At 30.0% G+C, this 15,097-nt stretch overlaps 1 protein-coding gene across 1 annotated transcript in view; it reads right to left on the bottom strand.

Moving 5' to 3' along the window:
- The window catches only part of LOC148227204 (Ig-like and fibronectin type-III domain-containing protein 1), a 92,303-nt gene that overhangs the window by 23,671 nt on the left and 53,535 nt on the right, over positions 1-15,097 (bottom strand). The window contains exons 3-12 of the mRNA XM_088201783.1: positions 8,712-8,927; positions 5,726-5,854; positions 5,435-5,654; positions 4,723-4,895; positions 4,312-4,648; positions 2,540-2,693; positions 2,241-2,401; positions 1,959-2,175; positions 1,762-1,887; positions 20-200 (exon numbers count right to left, since the gene is read on the bottom strand). Coding sequence (XP_088057909.1) covers positions 20-200; positions 1,762-1,887; positions 1,959-2,175; positions 2,241-2,401; positions 2,540-2,693; positions 4,312-4,648; positions 4,723-4,895; positions 5,435-5,654; positions 5,726-5,854; positions 8,712-8,927 — 1,914 coding nt within the window. The remainder of the gene's footprint in view (positions 1-19; positions 201-1,761; positions 1,888-1,958; positions 2,176-2,240; positions 2,402-2,539; positions 2,694-4,311; positions 4,649-4,722; positions 4,896-5,434; positions 5,655-5,725; positions 5,855-8,711; positions 8,928-15,097) is intronic.

Raw genomic sequence — 15,097 nt, 5'->3', positions numbered from 1 at the left:
TATTCGCATTAAGACTCACCTCCGGCGCCGCATTTCAAGACCTTATGAAAGTCTTGAGTGCACATGCTCGCCAAAGACTTTAAGTCGGACATTTTAGCATCGTACGTACACAGCGGCATGCAAACTTCGGATAATGAAACGGCTATGCAACACGATGTTACGTTGTAAGTTAACGACTTTTTAACTTCCTCCTCAAACAACTGTAATATTTTTGCAAACATTTTAAATCCGAATACAAAGAGACGTAGAAAATAAAAGCACAGTATTAGCAAGAAAATCGGCGAGTTAATAACACTTATTATAATTTTAATTTTAGGATCAATGAAAATCTCAAAAAAAATTAAATATAGATATATATACAACCACAAATTATATTTATATTTAAATACAATGTACAAATTTAAAGTTTTATTTTAATATAATAATTACTACAAAATATAACCAAGTACAAATACAAAATAACTCATAGTCGAGAGAAAAATTCATAATTATTTAAAAAAGGGAATAATGTAACTACTGCGACTAGAACTGTATGTTTAGTGTACGGTGAAAATGTATTAAAAATCGTACGTGTCCAGTTTTACAAATTTTAATCAGAAAATATATGTGAATAACGAAATAACAATTGTGAATGTGGACCGTTGACTGACATCCATAAAAGTTACAAAAATATTAAGTATTGTTCGGTCAAAACTCCATAAACTGGGAATGCTGGTAACGCTGTGCTTGGGTGCCACATATTTTTTACAGAAAAAATATTAGATAGGCTGACAATGCTTGCTAGACAAAATCAAAAACGGGGGACGTAAAGTTGTTTGAACACAACAATTTTATAACTAGAACAGCACTCCTTTATATCCACTAGAAATTATTTATGAAATATTAAAGATACAGTGTATTATAAAATTTAAAAATACTTCAAAAAGTTATCAAAAAAATAATTATAGCAAGGCGTTTAATGGACAGAAACATTATTTTTTACCACGATGACATTAATTAGGGAGTTTTACATGCTCTCAATACTTGGCAGTTTTTTGTTGTTGTATACAGCTTTGGCCATAATAATAGGGCACCCCTTAAAATGGAGTGTAACTCTTTACAAGTGCATAGTTAAATTGAAATATTTTAGCAGGTATTTCTGAGAACTACATCTAAATTTTATAGAGCATTCATGACCAAAATTAAAAGGAAAAGTTGCCGAATATAATTGCATATCCAAAATTGAGCTACGAGAAAAAATACAGGTGTAATGAAAAAGCTTGTCTCTGTCCAACTGCAAATATAAGATATACTAAAAATGTTTTTTAGTATATCTTATATTTGTAGCAAAAATATAGTTTTACAGTGTATGTATATAACATTTCTTATACCTTTTATATATTTCCCCGGTAAAACTACAACCATTATTAAAGATTAATTGTTCTTTGCGTACAACGTTAGTAACATTTCCGTAATAGTTAACAGAAGCAAGGTTTCGTGTATTATCTCAATTTTTAAATAACAATAGCTACCTTTTTTTGTATGCAATTGTAATAAAACGTAAGTATCGATTCTGTGCAATTAAATCACATGCATTAAGAAACACTGAATGATAAATAATATTAAATAAATACATTCTTTACAGTACTTAATACACATATTTTAAATTTTGTAAATTAAACAATTAATATTTGCAGTGTATCTCTTTAGTAAGCATATTGTAAACGTTTAAACCGTAACTTTCTTGCCATACTGTATATCACATAAACCACACTGAAGTACCTTGCTTTGCGTTTTGAATATTAACCTAGCGGACGGTTGTCCGATCCCATGGGCATTAACCGGATTTAAGTAAATCTCATATTCAGTATTTGACTCTAAGTTTTCTAAAATATAAGGTGGATGTACCTAAAATATATTACATGAATAAATTATTTATTATAAGTTGTTATTATATATATTATGCATTTTTAACAAACCTTCCTGATTATCGAATATCGAAATTCTTCATAATTGAGCTTTCTAAAATATAAATTGTAGTACTGCACCGTATCTCCGAGAATATTCGGAGGTGACCAATGCAAAATGGCATAGTACGGAGCCACATTCGTGACGTGGACCTTTGACGGAGGTCCCGGCAAAACCCCGTACCCTTGCAGTAGGCAATTTACATAATCCGTCATGAACTCGAGACATCTGTAAAGCACGTCACGCGAAATCGTTACACCATAAATCAAGTATAAATACAAAAAGGTTTATACTTGTAATGGTCGTAGTGCAAAGTAGACACGTTTCCTCTACAGAGGTCCAAGCAGGCCTCTGGTAATCCCCTGCTCTTGCAGCAAGGGCTATGATCGTGTCCATTTGCTAAGCACGAAAATGCATCGGGAGCTTTGGAAGCGCAGTGCAAGAGATCGTTTTCCTAGAATTTAACGCCAACGCTTAAAAGCCGCTCCGACATTTGAAACGGGGTAATAAATTCGTTGCCACTGAAGCAACTAAATGCTATTTCAACAATGCTAAATGCCTGTGAAATTGTATAATATAACTAGATGTATACCTTTGCTCTGCCCGAATTGCTCGCGTCGCAAAAAATGTTTATACATTTCGCATTTGTAATGCCCTTTTCAATGCAACATTGTTTCGTGTCAGGCACTCGAGGTGGTTCGGCCACTTTTAAACGTTTCAGAATTCCAGGGGTTAAAGTTAAAGATCTGCAATGTTACGTTATAATAAACAACGTGACTTATACTTAAGAATAGAACCAGATTGTTTCACATGAAACGCCCAATTTTTTTTTTTATAAGTGTAAATATAATAAAACTATTTATACTAAATTTTGAGAAAATAAATATTGTATAAATAAACATAAAAAACATATATTTCAATTAAGCGCTTTTAAATCTGAAATACACCAGAAAGGTAATGCATTGTACTCGATGAGATATAAAGAGCTTTGTGTATAACAGTTTCCTGGAACTTATCTTTAGAGTAACATAAAATACTGCTTTATAAAATACTGATTAGGTGAGCAAAAAAGTGCTGTCATGATTAAAAAAATATTATATTAAAAGGTAAAAATATTATTTAAGCTTTCAAAAATATACAATGAAAATATAAATAAGTGGAAAAGTGGATAGTCGCCATCTTAAAATATACAAATTAAAAAGTTAACTAATAACTATATTTTCTGAATATTATTTATTTTTAGCTATTCGCATATCAATTAGTAAACTATAAAATATTCTAATTAAGAAGAATCGCCAAATACTGTTTAAATTATGAACAAAGGTTTATAATTTAAACTTAATAATAATTTTATTTTCTAATTTATAGCAAACCTATTTATTTTGATTTTAGAAATAATATAGCATAGAATGTTTTAAGCTCTAAATCAGTAAGAAGTTTAATTTTAATTATACCTGCAACCGAAAAAACTGCAACTCAGTATCCACAAAAAAAAATATTACTATAGTGCATTACTTAAGATAGACCTAACAGTAAAAATATTCGTAGTGTTTTATTAGAGATAAAATATTACCAAATTTTGAGAAAGTCTACAGATTCACAAGAATAACTTGGTAAATGAATATTTTCCGTAATTTCGGCAATTACAGAATGTTTTTTTTAATTGTATTTTGTTTGTGGTCTATATTTTATAATAAGCATGGCTATTTAAAATGATCTGAAGATAAGTTATACAAAACAAAAAGAGCACAATTGGGCTGTAGATGAAGCAAATATTTTTTAGATTTTTTTTGATAATTTTAGGAATATTTCTCTATAAATATGAACAAATACTGTTAAACTGATGAATATATTTAATATTCAAATATACATTTAAATTATATCAATATATATTATATATGATTTAATCAATTTAATATAAAACATATTTTTTATTTTACAAAAAAGTACAGTAATCAATTGAAAACGTTAAAAAAATCTGCTAACTATTGTTCCATATAATTTGAATTTACGAGAGTAGCTGACCTTTGAACTCTCATATTTCGAGTCTGAAATACTATAACAAAAACGTATCTTTACAAGAATAAACTAAAAGAAAGTCATAAAAGGGAATTCTGTAATGGAACAAGTTTAATAATTACGCATCTAAAAATTTATGTCATATAAATATAGGCTCTCGAAATAAATGTATTAAGCTTATGTAAGCTTAACAAAGACTGAATGATATATTGCAGAATTTTAATATTATTTTTAGTAGCAAATAATAATATTATATTCACACTATTTTAAGTATAAAATATTGCCATTTCATACAAAACAATCATTTATAAATATCATAATAAAACACAAAATTAAATAAAATACCTCACAGCATTACTCGGTAAGCTCGTTCCGTGTATATTAACAGCAATTGCTGTTATTTCATACATCGTAAAAGGAGTTAAATCGTTTAATATGGTCGATTCTTTATTCGCCGGTACTTTCACCTGCCATGACCTCGTTTCTGTGACGTCGGGGTCCGAGGAAATTATATAGCTCTCTGACGTGCTTGTCGGATTGTCAAAGCTCGTCAAATATGTAACGTTTATTATATACTCCGTCACAGAGGCATGATTCCGTCTGCTCAAAGACCAAGAAACTTTCAAAGACTTTTCAGTCAAAGGTTCTACTTCCAAGTCTTGAGGAGGGCTGGGCAATAGCTCTTAATACATAAAACCATATTACATCATACATTTGCTCGAGTTTGTATACTTGAATGAATATTTATTAGCATACCTATACCGCCGGCTATACAAGAAATTGTTTGTTCCATGTACGTGGAACAAGACGTGTGAGATTTTACGTAGTCCGTAATTGACGTGTATTCGCCCCTACAAATATCCTGACATATATTAGGCACCTTTTCTTCTATACAACACGGCACGTGGTCCCTTCCGTCCATCATACACCTACATGTTAATTTCAAAATTATATTATACGCTATGTTTTATCAAAATGTATAAACAATTATAAAGTTGTTATGTTAATCTAGAATGCAGAAGGGCTGTTTTAAAATTTATAGCTAAATCACTAAAAAATACTTAATAAATGTATGTATTAAAGAAGTAAGTTAAAAGTAAAAATAATACTGCCACATTTCACGTTATTGTATATCTTTCATTTTAAAAGTATTGTATTAGGAATGTTATATTATCATAGGTTGAGTAACACTGATCAGGGCTACACCAAAATATGATATAATGCTATTATATTAAACTTATTAGATCGAAATAAATCTTCGATATCAAATAAAGCGATTATCAATTATAAAATGTTTTTTTTTCATAATCGATCTATAAAGTTTGAAAAGCTCAACTTTTAACAATTTCCGTATATAATCTTCATTGAAATGTATATATATTTGTTATGAGTATCAAATAAGAATATATTCTAAGACGTATCCGTATCATAAATCAAAATATTTCATGATAAACGTCAAAAGCGTGACCTTCTTATGGCCGGAAAATCCTGTTCACAATTTTCCGGATCCTGTCCGGTGTTGCCGTCTAATATCGACTGGACGTTGCAAAATCCATAACAGGGCTCGGATACATTGTTCGCTTCGCAGCATCCGGTGAAGTTAAAAGCTGCGAATGATTGCTCACGCGAAAGCTCCCAATATTTCTCCTTCAGCGTTCTGTTACGTGGCACGGCGAATTTCGACACAACTAAATACATATATACAATTGATTTTCTTTTAACATTTCATTCTTATTACTTTATTAAAAAAAATACATACCGTTCAATTTGGATAAGCTCATGATTTTAGGCTCGTTTATTATTTCGCACACGTAAAAACCGGCGTCGCTCAATTGCGCAGATTTAATACTTAACGCCCACACGTCTTCGCTGTTCTGCTTAACTGCACCTGTTAATAATAATAAATATATTGTTAAATTATATCATCTAAAATCTTACCAAGGAAAGTCATTAATAATTTAATTAATCTAAATTCACTAATAAGTAAGAGTTGTGGAATACTAATATCTAAAAAAAAAACATTTATTTTTCAAGTCTACTTTTGTAAATTTAAATCTAATTTTGAATCAAAGTTTAACGTAGCGTTAAACCCATAAATGTATTTTTCATAGTTAGTTTTTAAATTTATGAACTATTCGGAACTCTTTCGCTCACGTCAAATTCAATTATATGCATAAACTTTCCGAAACTAAAATTTAAAATTTGTAGAGTTCAAAATGCAAAATTCATTCGATTTAATGTTGAATACGTGAAAATGATAATCTTATAACCCTGACATATTAATAAAAATTTAACCAGTTAAATAATTATATACACAAAAGTAACTCTTCCATTTCAGGTGGCGGTTAGAGTACAGTCGTGTTGCACAGAAGTTTATATTCGAAACTCTGGTTGCTTCTTATCGTATTCCGGTCCGTACCATCCCTCGCTTATCGTTTCCGCAACAAAGCCGTTTATTCACAAAACACAACCAAAACGCCGTATCCGCCTTGATAAAACACAATAATAAACTTGATTTACAACAAAAGTGACCCAAAATGCCAAAATATGCACGCGAGGTTGATGCGAAATCTATCAACCCTTCGGAAAAAAACTTCCCCCGGGCGCATGTTGTGGACTTGGCGTACAAGTGGGACCGTTGTTTGAATAATAATAAACCCGAGGTCAAAATGGTAATCTCGGTTTGGATTGGAGCCCTTCAAATTTTATCCCTCAACTTATGAGCGGAATATTAAATATTGACGTCCTGAACGAGCCGTGAAAATATTTGCATACGCATTATATGCGTGAGTATCACCTGGTATACTTATTTTATTAAACTTATCAAACTAAATTTGCATGAACTTTATTAAGATATATTAAGTAAACTTAAAAATAAAAATATGGTCTTATATATAGGTACTTAAATAAGATATATATAGTTTATTTTTTTTACACACTTCTTATTAATTGCTGACAAATATCAAATTAGTGCTTGGCTAGACCACAGCTAGTGAACAAAGTAAAAGCGGCTGCTTATCTTCGAGCCTTCTTTGCTAATCTGACGTAATTTAAGACTGATTTTGTACATAATTATACATCGAAATCGAAGCGAAAAGTTCTAGTAAACGCGTGATAATCAGAAGCAAAATTGAATGCTTGGAGAAATAGGAGGAGATCAACGATTTGACAAAAAAAATTTGAATTTCTTCACAATTTCTCATCAATGAAACCATCCTCATCATCGCTCTCCGCTTCTTGATTCTGGCGCTGACTAGTTGTCTTTTAATATAAAGAATCTATAATGCGTGTTTATAGCAAAGGTGAATAATAATATTCGAGTAAGTTCCATATTTTTTTATTACCGCTGCACAATTATTTGTAGACGCAACAACGTCACTTTTTTTATCAATGTCAAATTTAGCATACTTATTTTCAAGTATGCCAAATTTGATTTATTTTTTTATGAAATATAACTAAATGCATTTTTTAAGTAATTTGAAATTATTTAAAAATATATTTTATTCGTAATTTAAGTTAATTTTACAGTTCACGAATAAAGCAAAAATTCGAGCAAAAATAAATCATATCTAAACTTTTCACAACGTTTTTAGCTCATGAGAATTTTTCACATATAAAGTCGTTTTTTGCGTGTTTAAGAAACGGCATATTATTTTACATGTAGTAGATAAATACGTACGTCTAATGGTCAATGTGAAATTCATATATAATCTAAAAGATCAGGGACAAAAGATTATAGGTTTGTAAAATGTACGTACTTTACATCCTAACCTAATAATATTGTATGATATGAGAAATTTATCTGCACAACAGAACAGTTATTTTATATGTGTAGAATTCCACTTTTTAATAGTCGAATTTTAACTAATGATAACACCATAATTCACTACATGAAATTCACTAAATTTACTACACTAAAAACTTGAAATTTTTTAAATATTAAAAACAGAAACATTAAACTTTTTCAGTACAAAAAAGAGCAAATCTTTATTTAAAAATAGGTTATAGATTATATTTTTTAATGTGTTAGAAGCAAATTGCTTATTTACTAATTAATTTAATAATTATTTATTAGCACCATATTCTTATTAGATTTTATAAGAAAAAAAATTATACATCTGGGACATTTCGTGACCTACTTAAAAAATTCGGACAAGTGCTTCATCAAACAAAATTAGATGTAACACGCAAGATTGCCATTAAGTGAAAAAATGTACCATTTATCGAACGCAAACGAGTTGTAATAATAAAACAGTTGTTTTTGGCAATGTAACCTTCAAACGAAAGCACAATATAAGCGTGACAAATAAGTAAATTATTAATTCATTACCACTCATATTTTAAATGAAAAAGTAAATATTTTATGAAAATAAATAAAGCTTTGTCAATTTTATTAAGAATATATTATATAGCTGAAATTCTCACAGCCACTATAATAAAAAGCTCTTGATAAAAGAACGACGTCGCGCATAAATTGAATAGATTTTCTTAAAAGGCGTCGCGACGCCTTTTGACCTGTCAAATCGTTAAGACGCCATTGTTTCAATATGAAAATGTATCTGAAATAATTAAATAACCCACAATAAAAATTAATATCTCAAAATGTTCAAATATAAATATATTTTTTCTATATTAAAAAGAAAACTATGTGAATTGTTTCAACTCATTTCTATGTTTTTGTTTTTCACCTAAATCTCTTGTATTTTTTTTATTACACCTCGCAAACAAGCATTGTATTTCATTACCTGGATTGTGGACAACAGAAAATCGTGGGTCACGAGTGACCCTCGTCTCGCCGGCTGTTAGTAACGTTTGGAACCGTCCCGGCTCATCCTTTTTCCACAACTTCCACAAAACAGGACGTCCTCCGGCGTTGCGCAACACACACGTCATCAAAACGTCCTCGTCTTCTGTCACTTCCCATGGCACCTTCACCGTGTTGGTTATTGAAGGTCTGGATGCTGCGAAAGAGTAAACAACTTATTGAAAAAATATACTTTTAAAAGCAATATATGTAAACATGACATGAAAAAATAAAATATTATTCTATAATATATGTTATGTGGTAAGATCATATAAAAGCTTTATTTAAGAAGCATCTTATGATACTATGATAATATTGATTGTGAGATCAGTTGACGTGAAAGATCTATGCATGAATAAAATTGTTAAGAACCACCAAGTTTAAAGTACTTCAAGCATTTTTAGTAATAAAGTTATTTTAATTTCAATTAAAAAAATCAAAATCTCGAGTCTCTTTTTTTTGGAATTTTGGAATTCCCGGGTTATCAGACACAGAATCTCTAAAACCGTACAATGAACCATTCAAGATCACTTATTATCATACGATACAGAGCAAAAATTGGAAATAAATCAATCGTTCAGAAACAAAATGATCATCTACCATTTGATTAAATTTGAGTTATGTACGTAATTATATATAAGCCAAACTTATTCATTAGCCTACATATTTGTTTCAAAACAGACATTAGTAAAAGTATTTGATAAAGTTTGGCGTTAGATGAAAAATGATTAACTTCTTTGGTGATTTGTTACGGATGCTATTTATATAAAATACGTTTAAATTATTTGTCTGTATTTTATCGAAAATATAATGTCATTTTTTTATCCATTATTGATATTAAACGATTATTTAGATAAATATAATTGCGGTATGAATGGCATATATTGTAGTTGCTACTCAAAAGTCTAGATTTACATTAAAATTATCGTACTAATTTTAAGTTACATTTCACCAAATGGCGTTTCTAGTCTGATACGGACTAATACTTTTTTTGCGGCTCTTGAATATATATTGATGCTATTTGCACTGTCTGTGCAAATAACATCGATAGTGGTAATTTTTTTTAATATTAATACAAAATAAATCTGATTATAATATATACATATTTTTTACCTTTCCAAGCAACTAGGCAATTTGGGAAAGAAAAAGAAAAAATTGTAACAAATTATTTAATAAGGGTAAATCCAGAATAATCTGCTGCTAGATATGACTCTGATAATTATGATTTTAAAGCAATTTTAAGGAAACAAACAGGTTAAATTAGAATACAGCAGTGACGAAGTTGTATATCAAATTTATTTTTTATTGTAATTATAAAGTAATAATAAATATTTTTATCAAACTCTGATTTTTTATATTGATATACGAAAACGTACATTTTACATTTTAGTGAATTAGACATGGTTTTCCATATTTTAATATTATATATTTTAATAAATACAAGAATTATATTTTTTTGAAAGTTCCATATTGTTTAGTGTTTGTAACGTTCTTATTATTTTATCAATTTATTTTTGAGATGTACTGTCACATAAGTAGATAAAAAACAGAAATAAATAAACTTTATTTAAATATTTCTCTTTACTTAACTTTACCTTATATATGATATTAACAAGCTATTCGAGTTAGCGGCTGGGCCGCGCTATTGTGAAAGTCCCGACTTAATCTTTTTTCAAACTTTTTTGTTAAGCAGACAAATCTTTTTTAACATACCCAAAATATATTTTTTAATAATACTCACATCTAAATAATTATATTACGAAAGAGATGAACAATAAAAACATAACAAAAGTTTTAACGAACCATTTTCACAAAACTTTCAAAGTCGCACTCGCTCCCGTTGTAAAACTAACAACATTCCATATTTCAGACAACATTAAAGTAAGTCAGAGAACTCGGACAGTTTATTAAACGTTAATATTTATATCACATATATATGTATATCTAAGATTACACTAATAAACTTCAACTTCACATAATACATACACAGATCCACAGAGCGTAGTTTATTATAAACAAGGCCGTTGTCCGTCTCGGGATCTCTCGTCGTACCGGGGGCGGATTATTAAACGTGTTACTAAAACCGGGGGATGTTTGATGAGGGTAAACACGCAGAGTGGGCACAGAAAGACATATTCATCAAGCGAAAGTGGAACTGTGCGGCTGACACATAAGCGTAATGCTTACAAATGACATGTGCCCCGCACGAGACGAATTCATCTTCGACCGAACTGTGATGGACGCGGTTTGGTGATTCGCTATACTAAATGCGAAACAAACGCTCAGTTCAATCACATTGCTTCCGGACGTTTTACTGGTTATATAGTGTAATAAATAAAAATAAATATTTGCAAGTATAGTTGTTAAAAATGGTTTTTATTCGGTCGGTAACATTGCCGTTTTGTTAAGATGCAAGTGCTTTTAGTGTTTCTTTTAAATTCCTAATTATGCTTAATCTGTTCAATAATATGTTTATTTTATGCAAAAAGTACTAATGTTAAAATTCAGATATAAAACTCTAGTGAGATCGAAATTACTGTTTTATATTCATAATATAATCTACCACCTAACCATATTAAATCAAATTTTAAGTAATGAACCTAAGTTTATCTAAGACGTCATGTTTGCTATATATGTATACATGATGCGACACAGCAATAAAATGCGATTACTTAACACCTGAATTCAGACCCATCTTACTAAATATCCTTTCATCGCTGACGTCATATTCAAAGGGTCTTAAAGCTAATTTATGCTACACGTGACGTTTAAATGCTTCTTACGATATAACATCCGTTTAAACTTTGCAAAACAAAACGTATGAAGCTACAGGCTATTGGCTTAAATAGGTTTGTAATGTCCAGGGGCAGTGGAGCTGATTACCTACGCCGTGGTTTCTAGTATGTTTGAGTTTCAACCCCCTAGATGCCTAGATCGTTAGCACTTTACCAGAATCTCGTTTTAGACAATGCACAATCCGAGCTTTATGCAATCTAATATTGCAGGATTAATTAGAACACCACATATGTTGACCTCAAATGCATTTTAAGAAGACCACGTAATAATAACATTAACTGTAAAATAACTGCATCAACTGCTAATGCTTTGTTGTGGTATATTTTATATATGAACTAGACTTTTTAATTTTGGTATAGTTCCATTACTAAGTTTATTAGAGAGGCTCTATAGCGCATAGAGCCACTCTATATATAAATACCTATTTTCCTATAGACATTAAAAATAAATAAGTACAGTTTTTAATTTACAAAAAATCATAAATTCTTTTGCAGAGTAAAATGAAAATTCATTAGTGATTTATTTAAATAATTAACTATAATTAATTATTTATATTTATTAACTTAAAAAAGAACTATAGCTACTAAAAAAAATATACCTCTAAAGCGAGATATGTGTTCTTAAGTAATATTTACGGAATAGATTCCAGATTGTTTAATTCTTTATTTTTTTTAAGGATTTTAACCATAGAATATATGGTTTGAAATCAGGTACGTCATTTCTGCTTTTTTCAGGGAGAGGAGTAAAAATTGGTGAGTCAGTATTTTTTTAATATTTTGATTTCATTCAAATTCATTATTAAATGACATGCATTTTTCTGGCAAAATTCCTTTGGACCCTATCACAAAGCTGCTGTACATTTCACACCATGATTTTTTTTCGAAAAAGATCGATATTCCATGTTTAAATATGATGCTAGATAGAAAAAATGCACTTTGGGTTCGCGTACTCGACTAAAATTATCGGTCTGAAGATACTGATGTTTAGTTGACATTTAGAGAGATGGAATTTTGGAACATGTCAATCAGACTACCATATACGAAAAATAAATGATTCGTAGATTTCGCGAATAAATTCTCGAAAACACATCTTGAAAAAATATGTATTAATAGAACGTGAGCACGGGTTTTCGCAAATGAATCTAATTATTACCCCAATAAGAGTTTCGTTAAAGACCAATATATTTTCGGTACTCTTCGGACCTCCTTTGACACTTCTCGATCCTTCAGATATTAGATTTTATTCGACCAAAGATACTAACACAAAAAAGGAATCGAGAAGATTTGTCAGAAAAGAATTAGACAAAATGTATGCTGTTTTACAAATTAATTTTACATTTAGTCTTCAGGTATTTATTCGTTTACCTTTAGATTTTACATGTCTAAAGTAAAGAAAAAAATATGATAAACTTTGTTTTATATTTTAATAAATAATTTAAATAATATGTAAATATTTCATTTAACCTTTTAATATAATATAATACATATTGTGTTTTATTATCAGCATAAATTCACTATTAAATAAAATTTGTATAATGCACATAATAGATTATCAAAAAAAATTGCTGCATAATTTAATTTTGATGTTATACCGTGAATATAACATAAAATACAATTTAAAACACATGTTACCAATAATAACATAAAATAAGAAAGTTAATAAATAATCATATACATCTTTTAAGATCAAAACTATAATTTCAAGCCAAAAGCTCAACACTAAATAAATTAGGGTGTATTTTATATCAATAATGCAAAAAAAAAATTACAATATAAACAATTATTTTGCAGACTAATATATAAATTATCTAAAAAAAATTGAAAAACTCGTCTGTATTATAAACTAAGAGCTTATGATAAAAATATAAAATAAATTTTTGGTACGCTTTATATAGAGCAGATAATTTATAAAATCGAAATATATTTAGCAACTAGTGTATTTGAGTTTCAATGTTGTTTTAACATTTCTCCTACACTTTATATTACTTGTATGTGGTTTTACCGAAGTACTACTTTATAGTTGTATCGTGATTGTGTATGGCAATAATGTTTATGAAGGCATGTTCTTGCAATCTGCTGTAGTTATTGCATGTGTTAATTTTCTAAGCAATGCAATTATGTTTAATATAAGACTTTTTTCTATTATAGTTTAACTTTTGATTCGGGTTTCTTGTATCGCTTACATTATATCAATGTCAGTCTTTATGCGTATTTGTAATATTAGTCTTAGTTTGTTGATTTAATTTTGTCCATTAGTAAAATGTACAATTTTTATTACTGCATCTTACTAAGTAGTAAGTCAGCTTTATATGTATGCTTTTATTTACATGCAACAATTTTCTAATGAAGTTGTTTTCAAGTGTTTATCGCGTACGAGGTAATACAAAATAATCATCACAACCACGTAATTTGTATTCAACATAGTATTCACATGCTTCACTAGATCCGAATCTCTCAAATTATGAACCGCAACGTCAATTTGACAAAACACCACAAGACGACCATAATTGTGTTTGTCTCCCTTGTTCTAGCCTCACTGTAAAATCGTTAGTGCTCACGTGCGAGCTTTAAGCTCTCGCGCCGCGGAAGCGAGCTTTCTCATCACACATTTCATTTGCGTCAGATACGTCCACGTTTGCACTAGTGTTGCGTCAAGAATCCAAAGTTGGCTCAGCTCTTAATCCACTTAATGCTCCACAGTCTCGCGGAAGTTGTCAAATAATATCGCGAGGGGTGACAATGGGCCGGGACCGCTCTCGTCTGCAAACTCGGCTAATGTCCCGGTCCCGCAGGGTGATAACATCACGTAGTGTCATTAGGCGGATGCCGTAATAAAACGGGAACACTTGCACGGGATACTTCGATACAAGAGTCCCGCGAGCTTTCCGGCTCTGCTGAATGACGAGAGTACGACACACGTAGTCCGACATCACCCCTGCTGCCATCTCATTACAACACACATTTGAAATGTTAAACGTGACAAACAGTAAAGCGTTTCGGTAGGCACGAGATTGCTATTACGTCAAAGATTTCTTAATCCAGCTTTCATAAGATGCTGATAAAAAAATCACCAAAATTAAAAAAAAAACAGAATTTAAAAATATACATAACAATTATGTTTATTTATATATAACATTAGCTAGACTGCCTATATCAACTGCAAGTACATAAATAATAATAAATTAATACTGCTCTAAAGAAGGTTAAAAAGCTACTTCAAACAACACTTAAGCACTGGTAATAAGGTGGCACACAAAAACAAGGTTCTTCTAGAATCTCCAGATTGTAAATATTCCCAACCAGCAACTTAAATAAGTGCTTTCTCAAGTACACTCGTCAACGCAACTCAAGGAAATTATATCACGGCATACATTTTTGTGAGAAATAAATATGGATTATATTTGAATCTGTAGTCCTCTTAAAATAGGACAACTAGTTAATGTGCTATAAATCACATTGTTATCCGTGTTATACTCTAATATAAGTAGTATTTTTTTTCTGAAATATTGCATAGAATAAACGTGTTTATGGA

This window comes from Plectrocnemia conspersa, unplaced genomic scaffold (genome assembly GCF_051122295.1).
Source record: "Plectrocnemia conspersa isolate PC_06_02 unplaced genomic scaffold, ASM5112229v1 ptg000013l, whole genome shotgun sequence".
NCBI lineage: Eukaryota > Metazoa > Arthropoda > Insecta > Trichoptera > Polycentropodidae > Plectrocnemia > Plectrocnemia conspersa.
Note: the sequence above shows the minus strand (reverse complement) of the source record. Positions and strands in the feature narration are given on the sequence as shown.